General features: G+C 39.5%; 1 protein-coding gene across 3 annotated transcripts; it reads right to left on the bottom strand.

Annotated features, from left to right (window-relative positions):
• Positions 1-10,679: 10,679 nt before the first annotated feature.
• RPS27L (ribosomal protein S27 like) lies at positions 10,680-14,196 on the bottom strand. Of its 3 annotated transcripts, none has more exons than XM_027067456.2 (4): positions 14,056-14,196; positions 13,057-13,165; positions 12,276-12,386; positions 10,680-10,876 (listed from the first exon to the last, which is right to left on the bottom strand). In XM_027067456.2, exons 1-4 carry the CDS (start codon positions 14,059-14,061, stop codon positions 10,848-10,850), a joined length of 255 nt encoding a protein of 84 aa, XP_026923257.1. In that variant the 5' UTR covers positions 14,062-14,196; the 3' UTR covers positions 10,680-10,847. The 3 variants fall into 3 exon arrangements, with proteins under 3 accessions (XP_026923257.1, XP_026923261.1, XP_026923258.1); XM_027067460.2 differs by lacking the exon at positions 14,056-14,196 and adding an exon at positions 13,781-14,008; XM_027067457.2 differs by lacking the exon at positions 14,056-14,196 and adding an exon at positions 13,269-13,287.
• Positions 14,197-16,305: the final 2,109 nt, after the last annotated feature.

The following is a 16,305-nucleotide window of genomic DNA, read 5'->3' as shown; positions in this document are numbered from 1 at the left end:
TTACATCCTCCCAAGTTTTCCAGAAATTTCTTTCCATTATAGTATCTGCTCATAGCCCAGTATCTATCATGTAAATCCGGTCTAGGTATGGATAAGGTTCCTTGGGGGTAGTTCCTGAAGTATAGTTTCTCTGTATCTGAGATCTGTGAACTAAAGACAAGTTATTTGCTCCCCACATGTGGAACATGCAATGGCACAACATATGTACAGTTATTGCTATAGACCCTCCTCTTCAGAAAGTGGGGAAACAGAAGACATACATGAGTTCTAGCAATTCTGAAATCCAACCAGACACAGGTTGGCAGCTCCTTGATTAGTACTCAAGGCCTGGGGATAATTCTTTGTTCTTGGCTATATTCTCCAGGCCGCTGGTTCTGCCCACTGAGTTATAATTTGTTCATGAAAGGTAGCATGTGTTGGTAGCTGAGTGGCTTTCTCAGCCTGCTTTCTGCTCATACAAGTTTGAGGCCCAAAGGCCTCTTTTGTGCTCTGTCCTTTCCGTTTAAGTAGTGTTCCTACCAATATAATTTGTTTCAACCTGGCAAGTTTCCTACATATCTCAAGGGGAGGTGGGGGGGGGCGGTTCATGTTAGTAAACATTAGAAACACTTGTTTCTAATAAACCCTGTTGTTTATATAGCCCTCTGAGGCACCATCTTGGTTCTTCCAGCAGTGAAAGGATTTTATAGTTAGGACCTCAGCTTCATCTTTAGACTGTGTTTTCCAGGAAGTGCCCTAAATTTTATCTTTGCCTTGAAGCCATTTCTTAATTTTAGCTTCATTTGCCATCTGGAGAGTCTGGGAATTTTCCAAACCATCCATTATTGATTCTTTTTATCAAGTAGTCCTTCCTTTAGCTTATGTCTCTTGTGCCTTTGGTATAAGCAGCAGGAAGAAGGCAGGAGGCACATTGAACACTGGACATCTCAGCTGGATTCCCCTATTTATTGGGCACATTTTCTACTTTCTGTGTTCCTTCAGGCCAAAAGTGTTTCTGCCACTGCAAAATTAGAATTCCTTTCCTCCGATTTCCAATAAGATTTTCCTCACTGTCCTTTAAGGCCACAGCTTCAGCCTCAAAGGCCATCATACTTCTGAAGGGTTTCTTCGAGGCTCCTGAGGTTTTCACTAACACCCTCTTCAAAGTCCATCCAACTTCCAGCCCCTGCTCTGTTCTAAATCCACTCCCACATTTTGGGTTTCTGTTATAGCCACACTCTATTTCCAGGTCACAAATCTGTAATGTGAAAAAACACATACTTCAGATACAATTCACAATTCATATACCTTAAAATTCACCCTTTTAAGGAGGTACAATTCATTGGTTTCTAGTGTATTCACAAGGGGTACACCCATTCAATTCCAGAACATCTTCACCCCAAAAAAGAAATACTCATTACCAATTGCTCCCCATTCCTTTCTCATCCGAGACCCTGGAAACCACCAACCTACTTTCTGTCTCTTTGGATTTGCCTATTATGGACATTTCACATCAATAGGATCATCCAATATGTGGCCTATTTCGTCTGCCTTCTTTCATTTTGTACAATGTGCATTAGTTATCTATTTGCATTAACAAATTATCCCATCTCACAATTTCTGTGTTTCATAAATGTGGGCGCAGCTAAACTGAATGGTTGTAGCTCAGGGTCTGTCCTGTGGTTGCAGACACTATGTGAGCAAAACCTTCAGTCATCTGAAGGCTTGCCTGGGACCAGAGGATCTTATGTTAACGTGGCTTCCCCATGTGGCTATAGGCAAGAGGCCTCCATTACTTGCTACTGGCTTAAGGCAAGAGATCTCAGTTTCTCACCACATGGACCTAGCCATAGATCTGCTTGATTGTCCTATAGCATCCCCAAAGTTGAGTAATTGAAGAGAGGACGAGGTAAATGCCACAATGTCTGCTATAATCTAGCCTTGGAAGTCCTTTACCATCGCTTACGACAAATTCTTCTGATCACACAGACCAACCCTGATTCAGTGTGGGAGACTGGCTCCGCAGATGGTTTCTTAGAGCGTTGACATATTAGGAAATGTTATTCTAACAGCCATAGACTAATATATTGGGGATACACTCAATTCAGGAAAATTCAAAAAGATAGCAAAGTTTTCCTACACTCTAATAAAAGAGGGGTTTTCTATACTTCTGAGCCCTAAGCCTGTTTCTTCACTTTCCACTTTGATCTGTCAAGGTAAATACATGGATGTTTCTGAGTTGGTTGAAGTATAGAGAAAGCAGCTCTCTCTCTATAACTGATCCGTTTGATCTCCTTATTCCTTTCTGGCTTCTGATCTCTAAGTCTTGTATTCATATTTGTCAAAGTTTTCAATCCATGCTACTTTTGATAAATGTGAAAAGGTCATGCCTTCCTTTAGTTTATTAAATTTAACGTTTAAATTTTAAAATATGTTGTGACTAAAAGCAATAAAATTATGGCAACTTATTTATTTTTAATGTTTATTTAATTTTGAGAGAGAGAGAGAAAGAGAGCACAAGTGGTTGAGGGGCAGAGAGACAGAGACAGAGACAGAGACAGAATACACTGTCAGTGCAGAGAGCCCACTGTGGGACTCTGACTCACCAACCATCAGATGGTGACCCAACCCAAAATCAAGAGTCGGAAGCTTAACCAACTGAGCCACCCAGGCACCCCAAAATTATGGTAATTTAAGAAAATGGGGGTCCCTGGATGGCTCATTCAGTTGACCATCAGACTTTAGCTCAGGTCATGATCCCATGGTTGTTGAGTTCTAGGCCCACATCAGGCTCACTGCTGTCAGCGCAGAGTCTGCTTTGGATCCTCTGTCCCCCTCTCTCTGCCCCTCCCCTGCTTGCGTGCGCGTGCTCTCTCCCTCTCTCAAAAGTAAATAGACATTTAAAAAATAAAAATAAATCAATGTTTCTGATACTGAAAGATACATACGCTTGCAACCTGGTCATGCGATGTTATTGTATGCTTCGAACTTGTGTACAGACTGCAGAGTGAACTGCTCAGAGGCTCCAAAGTGCGGACATTTGAATTAGGGGAAAAGGATGAGGAAAGAACGTTATCTGGGCTTTGGGGGGAAGTGCCCTGTGACTGAACTATAGGTGCAGGAGGATCCACAAAGCGTGAAGAGCCTGCAAATTTAGTGAGTGTGTATTATGAACAAGGCACTTGCTTTAGATGTTTTTCATCTTCTTTAGGATTCTTAAAGCTCTGAGAAGAGCTGTGAACTTGCTCAGAAAATGAGGTGCTATGCAAATGTCAGGGCTTCGCAGACCCTAGATTAAGAATTCCTGTTTTAGAAAAAGAAAAAGAAAAAGAAAAAGTAAGAATTCCTGTTTTAGATATTTTTGCCATGATAACATCTTTTCTCAATATTGTTAGAAACAGTCTTGATAAATGTACATATCTCCCAGAGTGCTATCTCTGGTGTGGCGGATCCTTAATATTAGGGAAAAGAACTAAAGAGAACTTGACACAAGTTTCTTGTATTTGGGGTTGTTGTTTTGTTTTTTTTTTTTTTCCTGCAATTTACAAGTTGACAAGGTGATCATTAGCTACAAATTATTTTCCTTACCTTCCTGTATTAAACTAATCTTTTATTTTTATTAAACTTTTATTTTGTGAAGTCAGAAAAAAAAAGCAGAAAGCACACAAGAGTCATATGGCAAATATTCAATATAATCCCAATACCCAGAATTTAAAATGTTAACATTTCATTAAATTTTCTTCATTAAAAAAAATAGTATCATAAGAGATAAAGCTGAAGACCCCTTCATGCCAAACCCAAAGTTCCAGCCCTTTTGCCCTACAGGCTACAGCTATCAGGAATTGGTATTTACCCTTCCAATTCCTTGTTTAATTCTTTCACAGCCATGTATGTATCCATATCTAATAATGGTATTAACTTGTATTATTTACATTTATATAAATAGCATCATTGTATACATGTTTTATACATTCCCTTTTTAAATTTAACATTGTTTGGTGATCTGGCCAGTTTATTTTAACTGCTGTAAAATACTACATTGCTTAACTATATCGCATAATGTTTTCTCATTGACAGATTTTTTTTTTTTTTTTTTTAGTAGGCAGTGCTGTAAGGAACATCTTTTTCTTGGTTGGACCATATGAAATTGCTGTTTTTGTAGGTCAAAAATATTTGAATAGGGAGTTTTTTATGATTAACCATTAGCCATTTGGATTTCCTCTAATGTAAGTTTCCCACTTACATTCTGTGCTATCTGGAATAAGATAAATTAATGAAGTATTTCAAGAATTTACTGTGGGGGTGCCGGAGTGGCTCAGTCGGTTAAGTGCCAACTCTTGATTTTGGCTCAGGTCATGATATCACCGTTTGTGGGATCAAGCCTGGCATCCAGCTGTATCTGATACCATGGAGCCTGCTTGGGATTCTCTCCCTCCCTCTCTCTCTGCCCCTCCCCTGTGCTTGCACACATGTGTGCACACCCTCTCTCTCAAAAATAAATAAACTTTTTTAAAAATCTTAAAATAGTTAACATAACTATACTCTAGTACAGTAATGAGGTAGGTAAATAATTTAGAGAAAAATAGAACTTGAAAGTACGTGATTTTTAATAGGATCCTTTTTAATTAAAAACATACCATTAACAAAGTGCTTATTATGTGTTAGGCATTGTGCTAAGCACTTTGTATATGTTACTTCGTTTGATCTTCAAAACAACTCTATTAAGTAGAAATTATTCTTATTTTGCCTAAGGTCACACAACCATTAGCCATTGGAACTCATTGCAAACCCAGGTATATCTGGCTGTAAAGCCTGTTCTAATCATTATCTTGCCTTCCCATAAAAAAAAAAAAGTCTCTAAAAATTTACAGATCCAATAAAAGTCACACTTAGTGGCATGCAATTTTATAGATAGTAAAAATAGGTTAGTAAAAACTATATTTTAGATATTTATAGTTTATAAACAATAAATAGTAAGTTCTTAAGGTACATAAAATGAATAAAAATAAGTATATATTTGGATTTTAATTAGTAAATCTGGCTGCAAATAAAGAAAAGTACACAACTTTTACATTACTGCACAGATTAATATAAAGACAAGACGAAGGTGGCACAGTAGAGTCATGTTCTTACATTCCACCTCCTAAATGCAGAGCATGACATATAAAATGGGAAGTGGGAAAATGAGAAAGACATTCACAGACTGAAGAACACAAACACAAAACACTGAGCAGAGCTGAAGCTAATGTCTGGTGAACTCTGGGTCCAGAAGGCAGTGACAGCTTAAATTTCTGTTCATGTGGAATAATCAAAACTAAAACTGCTTCCATAAGGCAAGATTTGAAGGTAGGCTTTTAACTAAATCTGACAGGACTATTTTCCCTAATTCTCATTCTAAGGTGAGGTTTTGCTAAGCAAGAAAATAACAATAGACTTGGTATAGCAATGAGGGAACTGAGCTAGGATAGGTAGAAGAGATAAACTGAGAAAATTATTCCGGCCTTCCCTTAGAAACATGATTCAAAGGCTATCTGAGCCTGGGTTTAACTTGATGTAATTATTTATGCCTATAGTTAAGAAAATGTAGCATTAAACTCCTAAGAGGTTATAAGGTAAGGTCATTATTCTATAAAAGGAATTGTTTTTCTCTATAAAATGCAGTTATAAATTCTAACCCTTCCAGACGAAGATTTAAGGTTTTTTAATATAAGTTTCTTTTTTTTAATGTTTATATATTTATTTTGAAGGAGAGAGAGAGAGCAAGCGTGCATGCATGCACACAGGCACCTAAGCAGAGGATGAGCAGAGAGGGAGGGAGGGGAGAATCCCAAGCAGGGTCATGCTGTGAGCTCAGACCCCGACTTGGGTCTTTATCCCACAAACTGTGAGATCATGACCTGAGCCAAAACCAAGAGTCAGATCCTTAATTGACTAAGCCACCCAGGTGCCCAGATTTAAGTTTTTTTCCACTGAGAATTACAAAGACACATTTCCAGAATCTCAGTTTTCAATTCTGGGATAGAATTTTAAAGCTTTGTATTCTGTGATAGGCAGAATACGGATGCCCTAATCCCCAGAACCTGTGAATAAGTTACCTTATACAGCAAAAGGGACATTGCAGATGTTATTAAATCAAGGATCCTGGACAGGGAGGTTGTCCTGGATTATCTGGGTGAGCCCAATGTAATCACAAATGTCGTTATAAGAGGAAGGTAGGAAGTAAAGGCCAGAGGAGATGTGATGACATAAGCAGAGGTAGGAAGATGTGGGGTCAGGGACCAAGGAATGCAGGCAGCCTCTGGAAGCTGGAACAGACAAGGAAACATCTGCCCCCAGAGCCTCCAGAAGGAACATGGCCCCACCAACACCTTGATTTTTGCCATTTTGGATTTCTGATCTCCAGAACTGTAAGATAATAAGTTTATGTTTTCCTTGTTTCCCTCTCTCTCCCTCTCCCTCTCTGTCTCTGATGTGTGTGTGTGTGTGTGTGTGTGTGCGTGTGTGTTTTGTTTTATTTTTAGAGACATGGATGATCCATTAAGTTTGATGATCCATTTAAGTTTGTGCTGTTTTAAGCCACTAAATTTGTGCTAATTTGTTACAGCAGCAACAGGAAACTGCATTCCAACTCTTTTTAGACATATTTCTAATATGGAGAATTTGTTGTTGTTGTTGTTGCTGGTGTTATTAAGAAAAGGCAAATGAGAAGGAATTCTAGGAAGATAGCAGCTTATTTTGCCTTTTTTACATTCCCACACTCCTCAGTAAGCAGATATACAAATTAGAGTAACAATGATGTATATGTAACCTTATGGTCATCAAAATGTCAAAAAATTTAGATTCCATTTATTAGTGGAAGAGATGGAGAAGGAGGAGAATGTTTTCATATATTGCTGGCGAAAAGCAATCGGTATTACCTATTAAAATGAAAAATACATTTATCTTTCTAACCAACAATCCCACTCCCAGAAATCTAACCCAGAGAAATAAAAGCACCTTTACTAAAGACATATTTAAATATATTTATGGCATTTGATTACAGTGGAACAAACTAGAAACAAAGTGCCCATCAACAGGATAATACTTAATAAATTATGGCACTTCCATACCATAGAATGATATGCAACCATTAAAAAGAATTAGAGAATAAAGTTGAACCCCTGTCTCACACCATATGTAACAATTAATTCAAGTTAATTCACAATGGATCAAATCTAAATGTAAGAACTAAAACTAGAAAGTTCTTAGAAGAAAACAGGCATGAATCTCCATAACCTTGAATTAGGCAATGATTTCTTAGATATGACACCAAAAGCACAAGAAACAACAAAAAAAATAGGTAAATTAGGCTTCATAAGAATTTAAGATGTTTGTATTTCTACGGACAAAGTTGAAGACAACCTACAGAATGGGAGAAAATTGTTTATATGTGTAATATCTACAGTATATAAGAATTCTTACAATTCAACAATAAAACACAACCCAATTAAAAATGGGTAAAGGATCTGAACAGACACTTCTCCAAAGAAGAAAAACAACAAGCCAATAAGCACATGAAAAGATGGTCAACATAATTAACCATCAGGGAAATGCAAATAGAAACCACAGTGAGATAATTCTTCACACATAGTAAGATGGCCATGATCAAAAAGGCTGATAAAAACAAGTGTCGGTGAGGATGTAGAGAAATTGTAACTCTTGTACGTTACTAGTCAGAATGTAAGATGGTACAGCCTTTTTGCAACATAGGCATTTCCTCAAAAAACTAAACACAGAATTACTATAACCTAGCAATTTTCCTAGGTATATTACCCAAGAGAATCTAACTTATGTCTACACAAAAACTTGTACACACATGTTCATAGTACAATTATTCATAGTAGCAAAAAGTGAAAACAACCCACTGTCCATCAACTGATGAATAAACAGAAGGTATATTCTTACAACAGAGTATTATTCAGTCACAGAAAGGAATGATGTACTAATACATACTACAGCGTGGATGGCCGTCTTAAACATTATGCTAAGCCAAAGAAGCCAGACACAAAAGGTCACATATTATGTGACCCCATGTACATAAAGTGTCCAGAATAGGCAAAATCATGGAGATAGAAAATATATTAGTGTTTGCCAGGAACTGGGAGAAGGAAGGAATGGGGAGTGAATGCTAATGAATATGGAGTTTCTTCATGAACTAAGGAAATAGTCTGGGATTAGACTATGTGATGGCTGCACAACTTGTGGATATACTAAAAACACTGCATTTCATGTTGAATGAAATGTTCACTGTTCAACGTTGAGTTCTATATACATCGTATGAAGAAGAACAAGGACAAGAACAAGGATAAGAACAAGAACTTTTTTGGATGATTTGCAGGCGCCACCAGGTAAGAAACCATTTGTCATCTGATCAGGTCAGAGCCAAGAATCCATTTTATTTTGTTACCTTTATGTAACTGGATTTTATATCTAGAGAAGAGAGGTAAGTTTTCCTTTAAAAATCTGTTTACATCTGGGGTACCTGGCTGGCTCAGGCCTTAGAGCATGTGACTCTTGATCTCAGGGTTTTAAGTTTGAGCCCCATGTTCGGTGTAGATTACTTAAAACCTTTTTTAAAAAGTTTACATTTTTAAAAAATGAAGTCAATATAAGTAAGAGTATTAAAGAAAGCATTCAGTAAATAACAAGGTATATTGGCAGACTCTGACATTTGTAAAAGTCCTAGTGTTCTATTGCATATTTTTCAAACCCAGGAATACTGTTTGGATTAATAATGAAGTAAAAGTCAATATATCATTCACTTCCCAGTGCCAAGTATCTCCATAACTTAATCCTTGGATATGTTTTTCGAAGCACAAACCCTTTCTTTCAGTACCATTTCCAAGGAAATTTTCAGGGATTTGCCCTCTAGATTAGATATCACAGGTTTTGCTCCTTTCCATTTCAATAGGCTGCCATCCCCACTGGTTCTCCATGGGGCCAAGTTTCCTGAACTGTGCAAGCTGAGGTGAGTTGAGGCACAAGAAAAGCTTTGATACTGGGTATCTTTTGGATACCATGCCAACTTGTAGTTCCAGGTAGTTAATATGTGACACCACATTCCTTTCGATGTATCAGATCTTTTTTTTTTTCCATGTTTACTTTCAGAGAGAGCTGAGCAGCGGAGGGACAGAGAAAGGGAGACAGAACCCCAAGCAGGCTCCATGCTGTCAGTGCAGAGCCTAACGCCCAATGTAGGGCTCGATCTCAAGAACCATGAGATCATGACCCCAGCCAAAATCAAGAGTCAGATGCTTAACCAACTGAGGTACTCAGGCACCCCTGATGATGTCATATCTTTGCGAAGCTGGGTTTGGGTCATTGCTGTGATAAAAAGCAAGTACTACGCAAAAATCAGTGTGGAAGAAAGGAGATGGCAGTTGTCTAGTCTGATCCCAATTTTGAGAAACCGTGCAGTGCCCAAAAGGGACACCCATTCGATTACTAATGTGGTCATTTAAGAATGAGATAAAAAATACCACTTTTGTTTTTAATTTACATTAGAACCTAACTACTTAATGTTAACTGTTAGGTTTTGTTTTGTTTTGTTTTGGCCAAGGAACTCTGAAAAAATTACTGAGACTCTAAAGATACCATAAACCAAGCAAGTTTGGAAACGTTTGGGTTACTTACTTCTCCATATATTAAATACATTCCAAACTTTGGATAGTTCTTCAGTTTGTTTTTTGTTTTTTGAGAGAGAGAGAGGGCAAGCAGGGGAGAGCAAGCAGAGGGAGAGAGAATCTCAAGCAGGCTCCACACTCAGCATGGAGCCTAATGCAGAGGGCAATGGAGTGCTCAATCCCAAGACCCTGAGATCGTAACCTGAGCAGAAATCAAGAGTCGGACGCTCAACAGGTTGAGCCACCCAGGTGCCCCAAGTTTTTCAGTTCTTGTGCCACATTCCTCTTGTATATGAATATGTTTAAGGATCAGCCTTCCAGATTGGGGGTGAATATATAGAAACATCTCTTGATAGCAAAGGCCCATCTTAAGTGCCTACTTTAAAGGTAACAAGTCAAATACAAGCAGTCCAATGTGGCTAGAGGGAGATACACTCCACTTCCTAGCTCCCTAGGATCACTCCATAAACTATCAAAATGACAAGGAGACACCAGAGCCACTCAACACACATCTGTAATCAGGTGTGCTCATGTGTCTGGATCAGAGAATTCCATGCCATCTACCATTCCCAACCAGGACATCCTGGGGTAAATCATGCTACTCCTGATGTCTCCTCTCAAATTTCCTACCCCAAAAGGAGCTTCCTATAACTCAGACCCCAGCTGCAGTTATTCTACTAAATTATACAGCATGTTAGGGCCACAAAAACGCAAACCATTACATTATAATTACTCTGTAATTAGACTGATTGTTACAGCATTAAATATGTACTTCTGTAAATGTGTTTCCATAGTTACAATAGCAAACTATTTTTAGAATTAACAAATAATGGACTTCTTTCCATTTTTTAATTGTTTAGCCCACTCACAGCAATTTGGAAAAGGGCTGAGAATCAAATATTTAGGGTTTCCAGTCCTGAAATGAGACAAACTAATCAGAATACACTTCTTAAAATGTTTATACCAAATTCACAGACACAGTATACATATAAACATATAGCATATTCACACATACTTTAAAAAAAATAAAAAGGGGAATTTGCCCATAATCAAAACTTTATTGAAAAACTGACACCAAAATAGGAGATGACTGTTGTATACCTTACAAAATTAAACATAATTACATTATCTTGGTAGATTAACCGGAATTATTGAACTGATAAGGCTTTCTGCGATAGAACACAAATTCAAGAGGTTGTGTGATCATTAGTGTTGCTTTCTTCTAAATGAACACCCTGCAAAGGAATCACAAGAGCACGTTAAACAAGTGTACTCTATCTCTAGTATAGTTTTAATGACAAAAAGTACTTTTTAAGTTAAAAAAAACAAAGTTTTAGGAATATTAGATTAACATTCATATATACGTTATTTATCCTTTTATACTAGAACTTTATTATAATAAATCTTGTACATTTGAATTTATTCTGATGTGACTATAACTATTATTCCTGTTTCTCAAATGCTATGTTGGAGTCTACATAAGACCATGAGCCTAAATTCAACAGTTAAAACTTTAACGCCAGCTATCAGAAAATGCAATCTTAGTTTTTAGGAATTATTTTGAATCACTTCCCAAGAAACTAATTTTGATTAGGATGCTCTTCAAGTCTGCTAGGAAAACTCTAATACCCTATTAATCATCCATCAGCACATGGGCACAAAACTCCAAGATCATGGCATGATATAAAGGTTTAAAAACTCTTGCAAGTATACTTTTGAGAGCAACACTACACTTAAATATTGTATGCTGACCTCATACTTAGATCTCACCAGCTCACACAAAATAGATTTTAGATTAGTTCCCAAACCACTTATAACTCTTCTGGTGAGAACAATGTGGAATTCACAACTCCCCAAAATATCACAAGCAAATTTCAAATTTAATTATGGAACTATAAATCTATAAGTACTACTATGGAAAACAATATTCATAATTACTCTTTTTTTTCTTGGTGCACAAAAGTGAAAGAGCAACTCAAACGGGATTTTTAGGAGCACCCGGCTGCCTCAGTCAGTAGAGCATGTGACTTGATCTCAGGGCTGTAAGTTTGAGCCTCACACTGGAGGTAGAGATTACTTAAAAATAAAGTCTTTAAATAAGTAGATGAATAAATAAATAAAAATTTTTAAATGAGATGTTTAATTAAGCAGGTACTCACAAATCAAAACCTCTGGCATTTTAATTTATACATTCGTTTTCTGTTGCTTAGCCAGCAATGATAAAAACTGTCTTCAGTCACATGCATCAACTATATATGAAACAAAATATTTATGATGGAATTTTTTAAATTCTATGGTTTTAAAAATCTGTATGTCCTATTGTATGTAGTTATTGTTTGGCTCCATTTTGACTTATGTTTAATATTCCAAGTTAAACAAACTAAATGACTAACTGTAACAGAATTAGGTGTTCCAAACTAAGAAAAATAATAGTTACATGAGTTCTTTACAAAGCCAAGAATATAAACTTAGCCATCTGAGCAGGGTACTCTTTACTGAAAGAGCATACGATGAAAGATACAACTATTTTGGTAATAATGAATTTAAGATTTCTTTTAAACTGGTTTTTAGCAAAGGAAAACATTTATAATCATAAAATCTCATCACTGGGTTAGAAACGGCCAAATGACATACCTTCTGTGAGTCTGGCCTTTCCTCCCGTTGGCTGGCACAACACTGTTGAACAGCCTACACAAAGAACCACCGTCTGAGCATGGCTGAAAACCGTGGTAATCTTGTAGCAACCTAGAAAAAGGGCAAATTGAAAGCGAAAAGCAGAAGAAAATAAAGCATATTGTTCAACATATTTCTAGCAAAGACTTCGTAAAAGATTAAGACTTTAATGTTTGCAACAGCAAGCCACATATTTAACGTCACATAAAAAATGTTTTTAAAAGCCAACAGGTGCAGTTAGTAATATATTTTATTGAACTATTTCCAAAATATTATTACCATTGCAACATGTAATCAGTATGGTTTTTGTGTGTGTATGTGCTACATCTTAAAAATCAGGTGTACATTTTACACTTAAGGACTATTTCCCATTTTGGCCACATTTCCAGTGCTCAGTAGCTGCCTCTGGCTAATGGCCACCACACTGGGCAGCACAGCTTTACACTGAAGAATCAACATACTTTTCATGATTAGTTTCAAGAAAACTAACCATCTGCATAGCTTCACACTTAGTAAGTCAAATGTCATATCCCCTTTGGAGTCTCCTCTTCACCACCCCCGCCCCCAAATCTTTTCTCCTGTGGTTTGAATAGTTTACTAGGAAACTGTCCCTTTTGACATTCCAATTCTGTAATCCCACTGCTAGTCAACAAAGGGTCCTAGGGGATCTAAACATACACACCACATTAGCAATCCCTTCAGAAATTTTCCTTGAGAAAGGAATTAAGATCTGAAATTTTACCTGGGCATTTTACATCCATAAAATAGGAATTTGGGCTTTGAACTAGACGTTTCTTCTTATGTTTTTTCTTTTCCTCTTCCAAGGACGGGTGGAGTAAATCTCTAGCCAACTGAATAAAAAAAACGTATTATTATTTCCAGAATGAACCCACAATTGTGGCAGATTTAACCAGACTTAAAATACACACGCAAAAAAGGGAATAAAAGTCATACTCCGCCGACGCAACATGTCAGATACTTGTTATTTTTTTAGCCTGTTAACTTTAATCCACACTTTTTATAATGCTTGTGTTCTCTACGTCCCGGTCAAGGAACTCTAGGACGATCAAGAAGCATATGGTAAGGTTAATCTCGTTCTTCTTTAGTCCGCTGAGTAACAGTCTCCGATAAAAACAACACTGTGGTGCTAAGTAAGAACTTGACCCCAACCGTGCACCCGCTGAAAGTAGAAATCGCTGAGGTAGACCGGAGAGTGCCAACACGGGGGTGACTTCTGCCCCCGGGGTTCAACATCTGATCTGACAGGAACTCTGAGCGGCTGAAGCCTGACTGTCCTTCATGCAGTTAACAAGTAAGGTAACTGCGAAGGCAGTTTTGAAAAAGGAAACCAGCAGAAAATCGCTTCCGAGACGAGGAGAGAACCACCAAGCACAAGGAGAGCAAAAAGACTCCAAAGACTACAGTCTCGCGAGCGCCCACCCAAACCCAAGAAGGCTGAGTGTTACCGAGAAGCTGTGTCCCCCTAGCTAGGGACTCGAGACCTAAGCACTGGGCGGCCCCGGGTCCACCCCGCTCCACGCCCATGCAGGGCCCGACACGCCGCGCCGTCCAGGCAAGTCCCAACAAGTCCGCCACGCGCGGAGGAGCTGCGCGATCCGCGCCCCTGAAATGCGTTAGGCAGGGACCCCCGGGCCCGCGGAAGCGTCGGGCTAACCCGCCCCCAGGACCCCTAGACAGAGAAGCCCGAAATAAACGGAAAGCCAGAAAGTAAACAACTCACAGGCATGTTGATCCTTTCGCAATCCCAGCCAGTCCCGATCTCTAAGGCGACACCCCTAACGAGCAGCACGCGATCTGGCGAGCTGCATCAACTTCCGGGATAGAGGCGGCTGGGCGGAGCGGAGCGTCGGGACCGGCGGGCCGGTCCGCTCTAGGCGCTCCTCTCGGTGGTGGGGGTCGGCTTCGGCCGGGTCAGCCGATCAGGGGCTGCGGGAGAGGCCCTGAGGTTCCCCTTGTGCCGAACGCCCGAACCGCACCAGCCTCGCGGGCTCCTGGGCCAGGGCCGCCGGCCGTAGGGCTGCGCGTCGAGCCAGCGGTGCCTGGAGTGAGGCTCAGGCGGTGTGTCCGGCTGGGAAGCCTCCTGGGGCTTAGGCCGCGGAGGGGGAACGCTGACGGCCGCCTGAGCCCCGCGGCATAGGGGAACCCGGCGGGCGCGGTGGGTGGCCCCCGCCATGGTCCTGGTCGCCAGGCCCCCGGCTCTCGCCGCCGTTCTCTGTTCGTTTTTTAAAAAATAGTAGCGTCAATCGAAACCGTTAACCCGTGTTGGAGAAATTATGAAGGGTTCCTATACTTGAGCATCCACCTCCCAAGGTACCCGTTAAGTTCTTTGTGGGATGCGGCTGTGCCTTGGGTTAGCTTCGCCCTGAAGTTTTTAAGAAGCAGGATTCGCTGCCAGGCTTAGTTCACCGCATGGTTCCTTCCTGCCTCCGCGGACAACTGGGGCCTGAAAAAAATGGTGTCACTGAGAGCCAGACTTGAAATGTGGTGTGTTTGTTTTTTTTTTTCTTTTTATTTCTATTTAAGTTAGTTAATGTACAGTGTAGTCTTGGCTTCAGGAGTAGAACCAAGTGATTCATCTTTTACATATGACACTCAGTGCTCATCCACGAAAGTGCCTGCCTTTTTTTCTTTAATTTTTTTTAGGTTTATTTATTTTGAAAGAGATAGTGCAGGTGGGGGAGGGGCAGAGAGAAAGGGAGACAGAGAATACCAGGCAGGCTCTGCACTGTTAGCATGGAGCCCAGCATGGGGCTTGAACTCACCAAACCTTGAGATCGCGACCAGAGCCAAAACCAAGGGTCGGATGTTTAACTGACTGAGCCACCCAGGTGTCTCCCCACCTCCCCAGCGAAAAGTGCCCTCCTTAATGCCCATCACCCATTTAACCTCCCCCCCCGCCCCTCCCCCTCGCCAAACCCTCAGTTTGTTTTCAGTATTTAAAAGCCTCTTATGGTTTGCCTCCCTCTCTGTTCATCTGTTGAGTTTTTCAAAGTCCACATATGAGGGAAATCAGGTATCTGTCTCTGTTTGACTTACCTCACTTAGCATAATACCCTCTAGTTCCATCCACTTGTTACAAATGGCAAGGTTTCATTCTTTTTCATCGCTGAGTGGTATTCCATTGTATGTATATACCACATCTTCTTTATCCATTCATCAGTCATGGACATTTGGGCTTTTTCCATATTTTGGCTATTGTTCATAGCGCTGCCATAAACATTGGGGTGCATGTGCCCCTTTGAACTGAAGTATTTTTGATGAGGATGAACTTGAGGGATGGATGTGAGCAAGTGTAATTAAAAGGATACCAAGGAGAAAAATGTGCTAGATAACATTGTCAATCACCTTTTATTTCACACATTTTGGCAAATGGAGAAAAATTGAAGAAAATTAAAATGACCATCCAGAGATAAACACTATTGACATTTGACCTTCCTAACATTTTTTATTTACTTGCATAGTAAATAGTAATATACTTGGGGTTTGGGTTTTACATAAATGTTATCTTGTGCATATTCTTTTGTAGACTTTATTTTCCCCCATTCATTATATAATGAACATTGCTCCGTGTTACATGTTTTCCCACATTATGACTTTTTTTTTAATGTTTTTATTTATTTTTGAGACAGAGAGAGACAGAGCATGAGGGGGGAAGGGGCAGAGAGAGAGGGAGACACAGAATCTGAAGCAGGCTCCAGGCTCTGAGCTGTCAGCACAGAGCCTGACGCGGGGCTCGAACTCACAGACTGTGAGATCATGACCTGAGCTGAAGTCGGACACTTAACCAACTGAGCCACCCAGGCGCCCCCACATTATGACTTTTAATGCGCACACAGCATTCATACTATCAATATATAGCCTCCTTTCATCCATACACTAAAGTGGACATTGAATTTAGGTTTTTTAAATATTACAAAATACCATTTTATGAAGATAAGTATATGGAACTATAATACAGTAGTGTAGGCAG

Source organism: Acinonyx jubatus, chromosome B3 (assembly GCF_027475565.1).
Source record: "Acinonyx jubatus isolate Ajub_Pintada_27869175 chromosome B3, VMU_Ajub_asm_v1.0, whole genome shotgun sequence".
NCBI lineage: Eukaryota > Metazoa > Chordata > Mammalia > Carnivora > Felidae > Acinonyx > Acinonyx jubatus.
The sequence above is the reverse complement of the archived record's forward strand: the minus strand, read 5'-3'. Positions and strand labels throughout refer to the sequence as shown.

What these genes read in the sequence shown, in the direction of transcription:
- RPS27L (XM_027067456.2), bottom strand. An exon ending in TATGGATGTAAAATGCCCAG is followed by an intron (nt 12,387 to 13,056) that starts GTAAAATTTCAG and finishes CCCTTTTTCTAG; the next exon opens with GTTGCTACAAGATTACCACG. An exon ending in AAAGGCCAGACTCACAGAAG is followed by an intron (nt 10,877 to 12,275) that starts GTATGTCATTTG and finishes ATTCCTTTGCAG; the next exon opens with GGTGTTCATTTAGAAGAAAG.